Source organism: Phodopus roborovskii, unplaced genomic scaffold (genome assembly GCF_943737965.1).
Source record: "Phodopus roborovskii unplaced genomic scaffold, PHOROB, whole genome shotgun sequence".
NCBI lineage: Eukaryota > Metazoa > Chordata > Mammalia > Rodentia > Cricetidae > Phodopus > Phodopus roborovskii.
Genome location: NW_026126638.1, coordinates 8,699,435 through 8,716,414, shown reverse-complemented (window position 1 = coordinate 8,716,414; position 16,980 = coordinate 8,699,435). Strand labels below are relative to the sequence as shown.

Sequence of the window (16,980 nt, the reverse complement as noted above, 5' to 3'; positions counted from 1 at the left end):
GTGTCTTTCATCTCTCTCACAACAGCCTGTGGATTTTTCCATGTCTCACCCCTCTCTGTTTCATATTTAAATCATCGATGTTCGTGTTCCCCTCTCCCAGCAACAGTGTGAGCTGGATCAGCTGTCATTTGAATTTGCAGCCTAATACCTACATCAATAAGAGGCAAGGGTCCGTATGTACTTTTATTATTTAAGTGAACGAGCCTGTCTTTCTCCTGGTTGGAAGTGCTCCAAAGCCCTGCCACTTTGAGCCATTTATCACAGAAGGTGAAGGTTCCCCAGCTGTGAAATTCCCAGAGCACGAACAACCCACAGCCATTTCACTACATCAGGCTGTCCTGGATCGGAATCCCCAAACTCCACATCTAGGGTTAGAACAAGAGAAGAGCAATGAAAATCTCCAGGTCTGGATGCCTAGTCCTTTCATTTATCCTCATGTGTGGGCTGGCCCCAGAAGTTGCAGCAGATGTTGAAGAAGCCGCAGGTAAAAAAAAAAAAAAAAGGGGGGGGGAGACAATTGGGTTGCCATAGAAAGCATGTCATAGGAGAAGAGAGGGGAATATGGAACTATTCTGGGTATTTTCACTCAAACCTGGAAAATGTTCCAGAAGTTTCTGAGTAAAGATGTGTGTTGCCTGGCATCTCCACCCCTCTTACTGCAGACGGTCTTAGCACTACCCAGGAACCCATATGGCTCACAGACATCCCAGCTACCGAGGAGCTCATCAAGGCTGCTGAAGTGGCCATCATAGGGTTCTTCCAGGTATGTGCACACACCCTACCTGCTCTACCTGTGGTCAGGCATGTTCTGCTTTAGGGTAGCCATGACAGTGGCCTGCTGGGCTAGTGCATTGATTTGGAAGCAAGAACGCTCAGACTGCTTTCAGCTTGTCCTCCGAGACCCCTTCATTTCAAAACAGTCTGCCCTCCACACCAGGTCTCCTTGAACCTACTTCAGAGTCTCTGAGTTCTGTGGTGTGCCTCCTTATCTGTGGACACTTTGGAGGAAAGTGGGTGTCTGCAGGAAGTCAGTTTCCACCATGCCTTACCATGCCTTACCGTTGTCCTAAATAGCCTCAGCTTGTCCCGTGGTGCTCCATCAATAGCAGAAGTAAACGCAGATGCGCATTATAAACTTATTTTTATTGTGTATTTCTGAGAAGGTCTCATAACTCAGGCTAGCCTTGAACTCTCTACGACGACATGCTTTCCTCAAACCCACAGTCCCCATGCCTCAGCCTCCTGGATAGTGAGAAAATGGGAAAATGCCACAGTGGGACTAGCCAAAAAAGATAGGCTACAATTATCTTTTGTGACCTGGAAACACGGGCTGCGTTAAACCAAATAGGTAGACCCTCATTGGTCTTTCTTACCCTCTATGAACACTGAGGACAGTGAAGTGATCGCTGACATCTTCCGTATTGGCTCTTGGGTAATGCAGACAGCCATAAAAAGGAGGGGTCTCATTCCAGCCCCCCTCTCTCTCTCTCTCTCCCTCCCTCCCTCCCTCCCTCCCTCCCTCCCTCCCTCTCTCTCTGTCTCTCTCTGTCTCTCTCTCTCTCTCTCTCTCTCTCTCTCTCTCTCTCTCTCTCTCTCTCTCTCTCCTAATAGCACCTGGCAATCCTCAGACCTTCCTGTACGCTTCCATTCCTTGATTCCAATTCACCGGAAGGGTGCAGTAACATAAATAGCCACCAGATGCCATCATTGAGTCCTAGAGTTCTATTCAAAAGCTCAGATTGCAAACCAGCGAGCCAGTGAACAAATATCCACCGCTTCTAAATGAAAAACCCTCTTCTTTTCAAAAGAGCAAGTTGTCAGCTCCGTCTTGTTGATCCCAGATACAAGGTTAGCAATCTTCCCTTGCCCTTGCCCTTGCCCTTTAACTCAGTGGGATGCAGGAGAATAGGCAGACTGCCTGGAGCATCTGTGGACAAGCATCCTAACACAGCTCAGGAGACAGTGCCAGTGTCTGCAGGACAGCTGCCATCACTGATGAGTGGCTTCCCGTCTCCCTAAGTGCAGGAGTGAGATGCCGTAGATGCATGGACCAGTAAGTTCCTTCTTGCACAAACTGAAGGGTGCTTGGAAGGAGGGACCTGATTCTCGGCCCCCTGCACATGTCCAGTGACCACACTAAGCACCTGTTTCCTTAATTTTGCATCGCCTTGTCCCTACACAAATTGTTCCAAAAACATTTGCCTCCGTAGGGTATATGGGCAGCTGTACAGCCCAACTTCACAGACCTCTGGACATCAAGGCTTTCATCAGCTACAAGAATAATTCAGGCTGTATGATAAGGCCACACAAAAACCACAGGTTTAGACACAATTTTCATAATAACCTATAAACTCACACAGCCTGGGGAAACTCAAAGATGCCACTACAAATATAGCATGCATGTGTAAGGATAAAGTTTGTTTTACTAGACTAAATCAAAACTTCTAGCATGAGCATTTTTCCCCATGTCTTGTCTCCCCAAAAATTACCTGTGGGTTTCTCTCCTTCTCTTTCTCTCTCTCTCTCTCTCTCTCTCTCTCTCTCTCTCTCTCTCTCTCTCTCTCTGCTTGTTATTCTTTGCTTTTGTTTTTAGGACTTAGAAATACCGATAGTGTCCATATTCCGCAGCATGGCACAACAGTTCCGTGACATATCATTTGGAATCAGCAACAGTTCTGAGGTTCTGGCCCACTACAACATCACCAGAAACAGCATCTGCCTCTTCCGACTGGTAAGCTGGGTGGGCAGTTCCAGCCTTCTCCCAGGTTTTTCTTGTGGGGCGGGAAAGGACTCTGTGTTTTTAGCACTATTGATGGTGCTAAGTTGAGGGACATTGCCGACACAGATGATGACTCAATTCAGTCTAGAAAGCAGGTGCTGGGTGGTGTACAGAGAACAGGAGTGGAGAGCCACGATTTGGCACTGATGGATCTGCTAGGCGTCCCAGTAGGCAGAGAGGGTGAGTGAGCCACTTAGAGTTTATTCCCTTCAGTTCTTCCCTCTATAAAATAAAACGTCTGATCATATACATACTCTCTGTTCTCACAGAACTTAAAATGTAGCAAAAATTATAACCAATATACTAATAGAAACTATACTAATAGAAACCATATACTAATAGAAACCATCAGTATAGAGCTGGAAGATGGAGAAAACACCCTTAATCCCAGCACTAGGGAAGCAAAGACAGGAAGGCATCTGTGAGTTGGAGGCCAGCCTGGTCTACACAGTGAGTTCCAGGACAGCCAGAGCTACATAATGAAACTCTGTCTCAAAATAAGAAAAAAAATCAGAAAATATCACTATAAGTAAAGTGTTATGGGATTGAAAATGGTGTGGAAATTTAGAAAAATAATACATAGAGACAACTGAATGGGAAGTATATGTTGAAGCTGGGCATTCTAATGGGGAATTGTGGCCAAAGGAGGAAAACTGAATGTAGTTAGGATTCAGTGATGCCGACTTGACTGGATCCCAAGGTACATGCTACAGGAAAAGGGGCATAATAAGACAGGGAAGTTTTATTAGAACATATTTGTGCTAAAACCACAGTACCGGTGTCCTGGGTTCGTACTTAATTTGATTGGCACTACAAAGCTCCCCAAAGCCTTTGGATCAGGAGAGTGACATGGATGGAAACCAGATTTAGCAAGATTATTTTGGAAACAAAGAATAAGATGGATTACTGGGCAGAGAGATGTAAGAAGCAAAAACTCTTGCTCGCTCAGCAAAATGGACTATGTGGAATTTATCAAGAGTGCATGGGATGAAGAGGTGGCCCAGGTAAGGTTAAGAGCACTGCATGCTCTTGCAGAGGGCCAAGGCCTGATCCCCAGCATCCATTTGGCAGCTCTCAACTACAGGTCCAGGGATCTGACTCCTTCTTCTGACCTACTCAGACACAAGGCACACATGCGGTGCACATACATGTAGTCAGAATAACCATACACACATGTTTTCAATGCGATAGAAGGGGGCTGCAGTGGAGAAGCCACGATAGACATGAAAGGAGGGGCGATCTGCCAGGCTTGGGGATGCAGCCCTGTGATCCCAGCACTCAGGCAGGAGGACCAGGAGTTCAAAGCCAGCCCCCCCCCAAAAAAAGCAGTGTGATCTCTGCTTACATTGTGTTCTTTACAAAGCCCTGTTGCTGTCTCTTCTAAGACTCCTCCTCAGCATCTGTCTCACGTGGGCCACTAGTGACAGTCCTACTCTGAGCAAAGCCTCGGGACGTCGGTAGGCAAACTTTATGCGCCATGCCAGAAAACAAACAAGCTGGTTTTGTGCCACTCTGTTGGCAGGGTCGGGAAAGGTTGGAGAGTTTTCAGGCCAGTGTTACATAAACACAGTCTCTTGGTTACATTTTCAAACTTTGGTACATATCTTAATAGGGTTATTGTTCAGGAGTTCAGAATAACCTTCATAAAGAAAGACTGGAACCATTTTATTTTATATTGGCAAACATGAGCCTATTGAAAACTTCACAGGACATTCTTACAACTTAGGTCCACATTTTATTATTTGCGGGTTTGTGTGTGTGTGTGTGTGTGTGTGTCTGTCTGTCTGTCTGTCCACCTGCCTATATGTATATGTGTCTATGTGTGTAGGATTGTGTCTGTGTGTACCTAATCTATGATAAGCAGTTTTATAATTCTCACAAAATATGATGAAAAGAATATTTTCCTGCGGGGCAGTGGTGGTGCACACCTTTAATCCCAGCACTTGGGAGGCAGAGGCAGGAGGATTTCTGTGAGTTAGTGGTCAGCCTGGTCTACAAAGTGAGTTCTGGGACAACCAGAGCTACACAGAGAAACCTATCTTTAAAATAATCCCAAAAAAGAAAAGAAACGAAATATTCTTCTTGAATTTTCAACAAGAAAAGTTCTAGTAGAAGGAACCAACTCTCCAAAGTTTCACAGCTGTCAAGTGCTGCCCAGTTCCATGCTCGGCCTCTCCTTCCTACTGCACTGCAATGACTCTCGAAGGCACTAAAGGAAATGCTTTTTTAAACGAATGTGATGATTCTTTTACATTTATGCCTGCATCTCTGTGTGTCTGTGTGTATTTGTGTGTCCTCTTGGGTCAGATCTGCTGGAGCTGGAAGTGTAGGCAGTTATGAGCTCCCTGATGTGGGTGCTGAGATCTGAATTCAGGTCCTCTTCAACAGCCCCATGCATTCTTAGTGACTGACCATTTCTCCAGCCCCCGAAGAAAATCTCTATCTTTATGCCAGGTTGTATTTACTTAATGTTCCTCATTCTGAAGTCTACATCTCAAAAACTTTATCCCAAACCACTTCCCTAAGCCCCTGGTGTTAATTAGTCAAATCCCAGAATGATATCTCAGAATTTAATCTAGAATTTAATATAGGATCTAGGGACTATATAGTTTGGTAGCAAAATTTAAGAATTTAGAGTTCCTTCATTTGTAACAGTAAGAATATATTTAGAGATAAGAAGAAATAATAAGTAAAAATATACTGACTCATTATTATCAAGGCAGCAAAAGCTGTGTTTGGGGACTGTTGGGGTTTCTACTGCTATGATGAAACACAATGAACAAAAGTAACTTGGGGAGGCAAGGGTTTATTTCTTCTTATAATTCCAAGGTTGCCCTCTATCACTGAGAGAAGTCAGGGCAGGCTCAAGGCAGGAACCTGGAGGAAGGAGCTGAAGCAGAAGCCATAGTGGAATGATGCCTACTAGCTTGTTCTCCATGGCTTTCTTAGCCTGCTTTCTCATGTAACTCAGCCCACCAGCCTGAGGAGGCACCACCTACCATGGGCTGGGCCCTCCCACATCAATCATTAATCAAGAAAATGCCAATCTTAAGAGCCATCTCTCCAATTGAGTCTAGCTTGTGTCCGTTGACAAACACTAGCCAGCACAATTGACTCCTTATCAGCTTGACACACAAATCCATCACTCTCCAACTGTTGCCTTTGTTTCTTGTGAATTCACAAAATCTCATATTAATATCACAACATAAGGCATAAATAACTTTAAAAGTCCCCGTCTTTAAAATTCCAAACCCTTCCAAAGTTTAGTCTCTTTAAAATATTCAAAGTCTCTTTAAAAGTTCAAAATCTCTCTAGAATGAGCAAGGTCCCTCTAATACTCCAAAGTCTATGGGCTCCTGTAAATAATAATTTTAAAAGATTTTTTTTTAACTCCAAGAGCTAAGAACCAGGACATAGCCACAATGAAATCAAAGCAAAACCAAACTTCAACAATATCGGTAACTCACTGTCTGGTATCTGGGATTCACAATCTCTGGGGCTCTGGAGGTCTTGGGAAGCTCCGGTTCACTCAAGCTCTATTGGTCATAGCACGTGTAGCTTGTCCAAGAGGCACAAACTGGCTCCACTCCACACCTGCCACTGTATTAGCAGTCACCACACAGTCCCGGCATCCCATCCTGGACTCTCCACTGCAGCTGAGACTGAGTCTTCACCAGCGGCCTCCATGGCGGTCTGAATAAAAATGGCCCCAACAGGCCCATAGGGAGTGGCGCTATTAGGAGGTGTGACCTTCTTGGAAGAAGTGTGTCACTGGGTGTGATCTCCAAGGCCTCAGATGCTCAACCCACACCTAGTGTGGCATTCTCTTTCTGCTGGATGTAGAAATCTCAGCCCCTTCTCCAGCACGTGTCTGCCGCCACGCCGCCATACTTCCTGCCATAATGATAATAGAATAAACCTCTGAAACTGTAAGACAGCCCCAATTAAATGTTATCCTTTGTAAGAGTTGCCATGGGTGTGGTTTCTCTTCACGGCAATAAAACTCTGCCTATACAGCCTCTCCTGGCCTGTCTTCGGGGACTTTAACCTTGTCCCACATTGCCAAGCCCCCATTGCTTCCCACCACCCCTTCATGCTACCCAAACCAGCAACATGTGAAAGATGTTTACAACATACCAAGTTCAGCAGCAGACATGAGATTCAGTCTCCTAGAGGATGACCCACAGTCTCTGTGGGATGATTCTGCGTGCTGTGAAGTCCACCCATGAGGAAGTGCTTCCAGGAAATTTCACCTCAGCGATGCTGGTGTCTTATTGACCACAGCTGATTCCCAGCACCAGCTGAGCAGCTGTACCTAGTCACGATTTAAAATATCGTGTGAATAGCCTCAAAAGAGTCTTTGAAGAACGAGTCTCGAAACTTTACAAGCCAGGCCTCCAACATCTGCACTGTTCTCACGATTCTCTTCCAACCTCCCACAAAATAGTTTATTAAGTTCTGAACACTTGGCTTTTCCCGCCCAAAGTTCCAAAAATCCTCCACAGCCCTCCCCTTAATAAGGGCAGTGTTCTATCTGCCGCAGCGACTGTCTACTCTGGTATCCATATCTGTCTCACAAGTTTCTGTGCCTGTGATAAAGACCATTACCAGCCACAGTCTGAGGCTTAAGTCACAGTTCATTACTGAGGGACGCCAAGGCGGGAACTTAAGGCAGGAAGCAGAAACAGAAACCAGCAAGAGCAAGCTGCAGGCAGCATTTCTCCACAGCCTCCAATTCAGTTCCTGCCTCCAGGTTCCTGCCTTGGCATTCCTTCCCAGGTTGCTTTTGGCCATCGTCTTTACCACAGCAGCAGAAAGCAAAGGAAGAGAGGAACTTCCTCTCCCAAACTAGAGAGGGCTGACTTCCAGGAAAGGTTCCAGGAAGCACTTCAGCAAAGTCTGGGAATAATAGGGAGTTGTGTGTGACAGAGAGGCTGTCAAGGGCTCAGCCTGTCTGAGAGTGTGACAGCATGGAGACCCTGTGTCTGTACAGACCCTGTACAGACCTAACCCTCACAGGGATCCAGTCTCTGCGGTTAGTGAGCCACGAGCCTGCCCTATTAGTCAACTCTTTGTACTACCTTGGATTTTCTTATTCACTTCTATTTTAAGAAATAAAGTTAGCCCGACTCTGATCCAAGGGATCACAGAAATGTCAGTCTTGTCCCTTGAACTGTTCTTTTTGAATGCTTACTATGAGATCTACCTTACCAGACACAGGTTAGTCAGAAGAAATGACTATAAAAATAAACTAATAAATGAGAGAAGTAATATATGTCAAAGTATCAAAACACTTTTGTAAAGTATGTGCGTCGGTGGGTGTGGTGGGGCACACCTACAATCCAGCCCCTTAGGAGACTGACAGGAGGAACCCGAGTTGAAGGTCATCTTTGGCCACGTGGCAAATTTAAAGCCATCCTTGGCTACAGAAGACACTGTCTCAAAACAAATATATATAATATGTGTGTGTGAATACAAGGCAGCTGAGCAGCACTTTTATAATATATATTATGTGTGTATATACATACATAAAATCAGAGGCATGAGGGAATTCTTTAACAAATCGTTTCTCAGTACCATGCAAGTTACTTTGTGACTGGACTGTCATAAAATGCTATAGCCGTAGTATAAACTAAGATGAACAGGGCATGGTGGCGCACACCTGTTATCCCAGAGAGGATCAAGGGTTCAGATTCATCTCTGGCTACACAGAAAACCATTAATGAGCCTCACACCATGAAACACTGTCTGAAATAAAGAAGACAAGAAAGAACATAAACAAACTAAGATGAGTTTTAATGCAGTTTTCTGAAGTGTTTGTGACAGAGCTCACAGGAATGCAAAAAGTAGAACGTGCTGGGGTCTGGGCATGCACATAGTGTCCAAAACACAATCTCTCATAGCCCTCCCAGCCTGCTCTTTTCTGCTTTCAGAGTCTCTGTCCTGGGGGCGGGATAACTTAAGTAAAATTCCTACCAAACACTCGCAAAATAGATGTTTTAAAAACGTTCCAAAAGTCTTGTTCTAGGATAGAGCTTTCTCTCCAGTGCATTATACAAATGATTCCTTTGGCAGAAAGCAGACTTCCTGTTCAAATGTTGCCTCCAGGAACCCTACACGCGAACGCTCCAGAGTTTATTAGTTTAGGAACTAATGAAATAATCGGGTCTGTTTCCTTGGAAGAATTGGAGTGCCTGCAGGGGAGGGGGCAGCTTATTGAAGTGCTCCTGAAACTGCCCAGGGCAGGAGCTTTATCCCCGCTGCCCACCCTCTGTCCTTCCTCTGCATTCCTGAGTTCAGAAATCCACCTGGAGTTCTTGGCGCTTCCAGTTCTCCAATTCTGGGAACCCTGAAGAACTGCTTGGAAACCAGGCAGGAGGGCGGGGCCTCCTGGCCCACAGCTCCCCGGGCCAGCTGCACACAGGAGCCAGGCCTCTATGTCCTAGAAAAATAATCTTCAGGCATTTGGACATACTCAGTATTAAGAGAGCTTTGATTATGATGATGATTTGAGTGGTTGCAATAGCAAAGTCCTAAGTGAGAGATTCTGCCAGCTGGCAAGCCCGCCTTAAGCAGCAGAGATGATTCAAGAGAACATCTCTCTCCCTCCCTGCCTCCCCCTCCTCCCTCTCCTTACCTCTCCCTGCTCCACCTCACCTCTGTGTGTGTGTGTGTGTCTGTCTGTCTGTCTGTCTGTCTCTGTAAATAGGTCCCTGTGTCTGTGTCTGGATGTGTGTCTGTGAGAACAGGTGCTGGCAAAGCCCAGAGGGTCCCGATGCCCCTCGAGCTGGTTTTATAAACTGTTGGGGGGGGGTCACCCAACCTTGGGTACTGAGAACTGAATTCAGACCCTCTGAAAGAGCAGCAAGTTCTCTTACATACTTTCTAACGCCCTCTTTTTGTAGTGTTTGTCTGAGAGAAGTTCTTGTTCTATTGCCCAGGAAGGCCTAGAACTTCCATGTAGCCCAGGCTGCCTCAAACTCCAGGCCTGGTCTTCCTACATGCTGGGATCAAAGACATGAACTACCATAGCAGTCTTTGACTTATTGGTAAGAATATTGGTAATATAAAGCTGAACAAGGTCCACGGAGACTTTTTCTATTGTCTATACATCTTTTTTTCAATGTTCCTAGTGAGCATCTTGGATTTTAGCACAACTGTGTGTACCAAGTGCCTTCACCCATCTGTCATCCACTTCAGACTCTGTGCAGCAGAGGTACCTTGAGTTTCTGATCCTCCTGCCTCTCCTTCCAGAATGCTGGGGTTACAGTAACCAACATGTCTATCTCATGTAGTGCTGAAGATGAGACCTGGGACTTCCTGCAACCTGGGCAAGTCTTCTACCAACTGTTCTACACATCTCCAATCCCACTTCTATGTGTTTGTTGCTGGGAATTGAACCTAGGAACTCACACATACTAAGCAAGCAAGCACTCTACCACTGAGCTATATTGATAGCCTGTTCTTCACATTTTAAAGTATCCAGTGGTTTGAGGAGAGTTTACCCCCTAAAATTTTAATTTAGAAGTATGTTTTCTATAGTTTGGTGTTTATTACTTCATAAGTTTAATTTGCTTAGACAATCTTTTAAGTTGCTTGGTTTATTATTATTATTTTAATCTTTGTGCGTAGATTCTAATGTTCAACAGGGAGGTGTAACTGCCAATTAATATTAGATTCTGGTAACTTGAAAGCTATGTGTTACATAATGGCAGTCTTTAAAGGGATAAATAAAGCTTGAGCAACTTCCCAACCAAAGTGGGGGCAAAGGAATATTGGGAAGTAACTAAATGAAAAGTAAGCCAGAGGTTAAGAAAATGGAATTCAGAACAGCCGCACTGATGGAAAATGCATAATTCAATATATCAGTGATTATATCACTTAAAAATAGCCCTTAAAAGGCAAGTAAAGAAAAGTGTCCCTGAGGGTAGGAAACTTCCTTCCTGTCTTTGGAGCTGTGTTCAATGCCTTTCACACACAGCCTTACAGTCAAATCCCATTGTGTCTTATTTCTCTCCCCCAGGTTGATAATGGACAACTGCATTTGGATGCTGCAGACATTGAAAGCTTAGATGCCGCCAAGTTGAGCCGTTTCATTCAGATGCACAGCCTCCGCTGGGTGACAGAGTACAGCCCAATGGTAAACACTGACCCCTCTGACCAATCCTCCTTGTTCCTGTGTCGTGGGGGGTCCTTGCCCCCACAGCAGAGATGATCACTCCACTGTTAGTAACTGTCCCTCACTGCACACCTGGCAACCTGTTTACGTTAATATCCTTGTTAACCCTTTAAGACTAATCTGTTCATCCCTCTCTATTCAACAAAGAGAGAAACAGACACAGCAAAGCTAAATGCAAAGTTAAGGTGCCTGGATCAAAACCTTGCAATCTGCAGTCTGGCTGTGCTCTGTAAAGGTCATGGGCTCCGAGGCAGTCCCTAAATCCCCTTTCTCAAGCCATGACCAAGAAGGCTGTTTTGATTTATTGCTTTTCTTGTTGCTGCTACAAAGGCAGCTTAAGGAAGGGAGGGCTTGTTTTGGCTCACAGTTTGAGGGGACACCGTCCATCATGATGAGATGGTGTGGGCAGGAATTTGACACAGCGAACCACAGTGTATCCATAGCCCAGAAGCAGAGAGATGGATACTGGTCCTCAGATCCCTTTCTCCCTGTTTTTCTTTTTATTCTAGCCAGTTCTGAAGCCCATTGGTTTTCTCTACCCACCTTCAAATCCCTCTTCTCTCTTCAAATCCTTCTGGAAATTGCCCTCACAGATATGACCAGAAGCCTGTCTCCTAGATGGCTCTAAATCCAACCAAGTTGATGCTCAAGAGTAACCATCATAGCTCACTTTATCTAGAGGTTCACTATTGTCTGTTGTGCCCACAGAACTGTCTGGGGACTCATAAAAGATGGTCTAGTGTTCCCTGCACACATGACCCTGGTGTCATAGTGTCCTAGATGGGGGACAAGGACACGTCTTCCTGAGCTCTTAGGCCTGGCCCAGCTCTCATCTTACAGAGTAACTTTGTATCCTATTCAAATTTCATATGATTAGGGACAGTAAGTCATATCAAGGGAAAGTCAGGGAAGAATCTCTTCAATCTCTTCAGAGAAGTATATTTAATTCCTGTTAGGACTTTCACATCTCAGAAGTAATCCCTTCTCAATTGGAGAGCTGTCCCTGGGCAACTACTTTTTTTTTTTTTTTTTTTTTTTTTTTTTGTCCATGTTGGTACAAATACTTGTACTAGAAAGACTGGGCAGAAAGTCACAGCCATGCCCTGGTCCTGCATGTACATATAATGTACACACTCTGTGTGCCTTTGCTGTGCAAACAAGGTTGTGTCTGTTGAAATTAAAGCAGCTGCTTCCATGTTCCCATCCCTTCTGTAAAGATAGCTCTGCCTTCAGACTCCTTAGCTCCCATCTCTCCACTCTTCCCAAGAATTCTCTCCCTGCTTTACAAGAGTGGACGCCACTCTGAATTTAAGTAGCATGAATCTGTTACTACAACTACAAAGAGCAGTATAACAATCAATTCTTTGTCACCCCGTGTCCCTACTGTAACCTGAACCTCTTGTCAAAGTCTTTAGGAAATAACTTCATCTGCCCATGCTTGCCTTGCCTATGGTCCCTCTGTGACCAGCTGTACTAGAAAAGCTCACACAGTTCCTAGGAGTCAGCCAGTGGACACTGAGTGGCTGGATGTTTCTGGACATCTGGGTCTCTGGACAGATTGCAGACATTTGCCAAGCTGACGTCATCTGCAGACTCTGCCAGTGCTAAAGCAGCTAGTCGGAAGCCAGCAATTTGTTCTTGCCGTTGCCATAAAATCCATCCTTGGGGTCACTGTTGCCATACAAATCCATCCTTGGGATCACTGTTGCCATACAAATCCATCCTTAGGGCTCTTGTTGCTGTATAAATCCATCCTTAGGGCTACTATTACTTTATAAATCCATCCTTAGGGCTCCCTGACAGCCCCATACTGGGCTAGCTGCCCCCCAGAGTAAAGGGTGTAACAAAAAGTTATAGATTTTGTGGCTTAACCTTGACCTTTCCATCAAGTCTACAATGTCCTCTTAGCTACTGCCATTTGGTTGTTTAGTGAAGGGCAGTTGCACAAAATCCAGATGGTTGCACTTAATTTTAACATGTATTTTCATTATTTTTAACTGTGAGCATATTGTTTGTCTGTTCAGTGGTATATGCACCACATGCAAGCAGGTGCTTGCAGAAGCCAGGAGAGGGTGTCAAATCCCCGAAGATGTAACTAAAGCCAGTGAGAGCTACCCAGCATGGGTGCTGGAAGCTGAATTTAGGGCCTGTGCTAGAATAGGACATAATCATAACCACTAAGCTGTCCCTCCAGCCCCCAGATGACATTCAATAAATTATATATATATATGTGTGTGTGTGTGTGTGTGTGTGTATGTGTGTGTGTGCTTGATTAAATGTATATGCACCACATGTGTGCCTGAGCCAGAAGATGCTCTGGCTCTGGAGTTACAGGCAGTTGTCAGCCACCACATGGGTGCTGGGAACCAAACCAATGTCCTCCACAACAAGGATTAATGTGCTCTTAACCCCCTCAGCCATCTCTCCAATATCTAGTTGGTTTTACTTGTTAAAATATTTGTATTTATTATTTGATAATTCTATGCATGTATACAATGTGTTTTGATCACATTCAAGATTGTGAAATTTTTAAGAGCCACCTTAGAGGCTATTTGCATGTGTGTTATTCTGTTCTTTGCACTGGCGTTTCTCTGTCTTTCTTACCTGTGTCTCTGTTTCTCCCTTCCTCCCCCCCTTCTCCCTTTTCTTATCCTTCTTTTATGACACATTTAATTTCCCAGATTGCAGCTGGCTTATTTAACACCATGGTTCAGACTCACCTTCTCTTGATTATGAATAAGGCTTCCCCAGAGTATGAAGAGAGCATGCAGAGATACAGGGAGGCAGCTAAGCTCTTCCAGGGACAGGTAAGTTGGGAATGGACACACCACAGGAAGCCAGGGCTGGGGAAAAGGGAAATTGTATGGTTTCAAGGGTAAGAAGTAAGCAGTGAGAGGTAAGAAGTGAATTAAAGACTTTATGTTATATTAAGACCCAAGTGATCAGTCTTCCAGCTGTGGCCATGTGGGGAGACAGTCAGGATAAATATGCTGAAATCACATCACCCAGAGGGAATCTGTTTACTCACCCCTCCAAAGGCGGGGGCAGAGAGCAGAGATCACTGCTCACATGAGTACCTACAGAGCACCAGGTGCCTGCCTCGAGTGCACCATGGTCCTATCTGTTCCTCTCTCCCTCCTGGGTGGAGTTCTCTGACACAGCCACTGCCATCTACCCAACCAGAGGCTCTCTAAGGAGAGCCATCACATAAGCTGTCTCGGGGAGGACTGGTTCTCTGACATGGGGAGCAGACAGAGTGTTCCTGAACGCAGACAATCCTCTTCTCAGAATACCATAAGGATTTCCACTTTGGATAGACCTGACTTAAGAAACAGCCCCCCACCCAGCTCCCCGGTTCATCTGTGGTTTCCTTTTCCACATTCCAATTACCCAGTCAACCATGGGTAGTAAATGGAGAATTCCAGAAGCAAACAACCCATGTACTTTAAAGGGCTTTCACGGTCACATATTAATTACAATGGTTTTGTTATTAACTATTATATACAAAGTGTGTCCGTACAGCAAAGGACAGCATTATCCGTGGCTCTGGGGAGCCACTGCATGAGGGCGGGGGATGTTTTTAGAATGTCTAGAAAATATTGTTTACCAATCTCATACTAAGCACCGAAATTACCAAAGACGCCGTCTCCTTTCATAGATAGGGAAACTGAAGTCCCAGAGACACGAAGTCACAAGTCACACAGCTAGGAAGATGGAAGCAAATGTAACCTCACTCTCTCTGCCTTTAATCACCAGGCTAGACTTCCTTGCTTAGGGAATCATCAAGGTGTCTTCAAAGTCCAAATTCATTTTTAAAAGATTGTTTTTATTTTCCATCTGGGCAGGGGTAGGGGGTTGAGAGATTCTAAGAGACTGTTGGGTCTCCTGTAGCTGGAGTGATAGGGGCTTGTGAACTTCCTGGTGTGATGTGCTCAGTGCCAAATCCGGGTCCTCTGAGCCATCTCTCTAGCCCCAAATTATAATTTTTTAATTTGTTTATTTTTATTTTAGTTTGGTTTCTCTAGACAGGATTTCTCTGTGTAACAACCCTGGCTGTCCCGGAACTCACTTTGTAGATCAGGCTGACCTCAAACTCACAGAGAAGCACCTGCCTCTGCCTCCCAAGTGCTGGGATTAAAGGCATGTGCCACTCTGCCCAGCCAAAAATATGTACCCCAGGCTGGTCTAGAACTCATGAACCTCGTGCCTTCTCCTCCTTTAGCAAATAAAACTGGTGTGTGCCACCACAACTGACCAAAATTCTTGTAGCTAAATCTGACTAAAGGGATAAATTATCAAAGCAACAAAAATAAATTTCAAATTCATTTACTTTAATCAAGATGTGCTGGGGGAGGGAGGCGTCTTAAATAGCCCAGGCTAGCCTCGAACTTGCTAACTTGCTGATATTAAATGTGACTTTGGACCCCTGGTCTTCCTATCTCTTCCCCCCAAGGGCTGGAATCACAAATGTGCTCCATCATGCCAGCCTTTAATTTAGACTAGATTCAGTCTGTGTAGTGACAGCAATTACTAGTGTCTCTCTCTGTCGCCAGGCTCTCAGCTAGACCCTTTTCTTTAACCTCTCCCCAAGCACAGATCCTCTTTGTTCTGGTGGACAGCGGCAGGGGGGAAAACCGAAAGGTGGTAGCCTATTTCCAACTAAAGGAGTCTCAGCTGCCGGCTTTGGCCATTTATGAAACTGTGGAAGACAAGTGGGACACGCTGCCTGTCACAGAAGTCACAGTGGAGAAAGTCCAAGACTTCTGCCATGGCTTCCTGAAAGGGACGCTGCTGGTGAGTGTGGGTGGGCTTCAGGTAAAGCAGCTATTGCTCTCCTCTGTGTGCATTTCATTTCGGAGCATGGTGACTCTGAGCAGAGAGTTCAGGGGACACCATTAGTGAGAGACAACCTTTTGCAAAGGTTTGGGATTTCTCCATTTTCTGTTCAAGGACCATTGTGAAATAACTTAAATCCTATAGAAGCGCTCATGCATGAGGTATGGTGTGGCTCATGCCAGGTACTCTGGTGGTTGGGGCGGTAGACTGCCACAGTGTGAAGCCGGATTGGGGTACATAATAAGTTTAAGTCCAGCCAGAGTTCCATACTGAGACCTCTTGGGGGAAAAAAAAAAAGTATTAACAATAGAAGAGTTGAGCGGTTCAAAGTGAAGGTAGATTTAATTAAGGTTTCTCAAGAGTAATTAAATCTGCACTCTAAATTCAGCATCACTCTGTTTTCCAGAGAGATCACAAAGCGGAAGAAGATGCGGATGCCAGGAAGGAGGAGCTCTGAGCTCTCCCTGGTACTTTGGCTCACTGCGAAGTGTCTATTCTGTGCTGAATAAAAAGGGGCAGTTCGAATCTCCCCACCAGTGGACACGGGTGTTCTAACAGGGCGCGGGAGGGTCACCAAGCTTCCTTTGTATCTGAGCATCTCCCTTTCTTGCCTCCTTTGTTCTCAACTTTCCATCATCTCCTTCACACAGCCTAATTTCTTACCCTGAGCAAGTTCTGAAGAGAGAGACCTCGGCATCTCTGAAGGAAAAGCGTTCCTAGAGAGAGGCCGATCTAGTGTGTCACTGACATTGAATCGGTACCCTGCACACGGCTTACACAGCAGTTCCTTTTCCTTTGGGGTCATCCAAGGATAGAAACCTCACCTTCTTTCATAAGCACATACCCTTCTCTGACTTGGGGCCAAGAACAAAAACATGTTTGGGTTTTTTCCCCCCCCCTCCAAAAGTTAAATGATGCCTCCAAGTTTCTGGTGATTGCAGCTCCCCGTGTAAACCAGCAACCCATGAAATAAATAAAATCCAACACTGTTAAAAGAAGAGTTACATCTCTGCAGCCAAACCCTTTGGAGGGAACCCAGCAGCCCAGCTCAGCGGTACATGCCACGCCCTCCAGGGCTCTGTTTCCTGTTAGGTCATGACCCTCTGATGTGTTGTTCCCTGTTCGGGTGGGATACGACCATCCTGCCTGAGGAGTGATACAAATGTGACAAAGGACCCAGGGATCA

The 16,980-nt window shown here is 45.2% G+C and overlaps 1 protein-coding gene across 1 annotated transcript; it reads left to right on the top strand.

Moving 5' to 3' along the window:
• Positions 1-287: 287 nt before the first annotated feature.
• Positions 288-16,454, top strand: Erp27 (endoplasmic reticulum protein 27). Its single transcript, XM_051173161.1, has 7 exons — positions 288-484; positions 663-763; positions 2,594-2,731; positions 10,803-10,919; positions 13,640-13,765; positions 15,555-15,752; positions 16,201-16,454. The coding sequence occupies exons 1-7, from the start codon at positions 391-393 to the stop codon at positions 16,249-16,251; spliced, it is 825 nt and encodes a 274-aa protein (XP_051029118.1). The 5' UTR covers positions 288-390; the 3' UTR covers positions 16,252-16,454.
• The last annotated feature ends 526 nt before the right edge of the window (positions 16,455-16,980 follow it).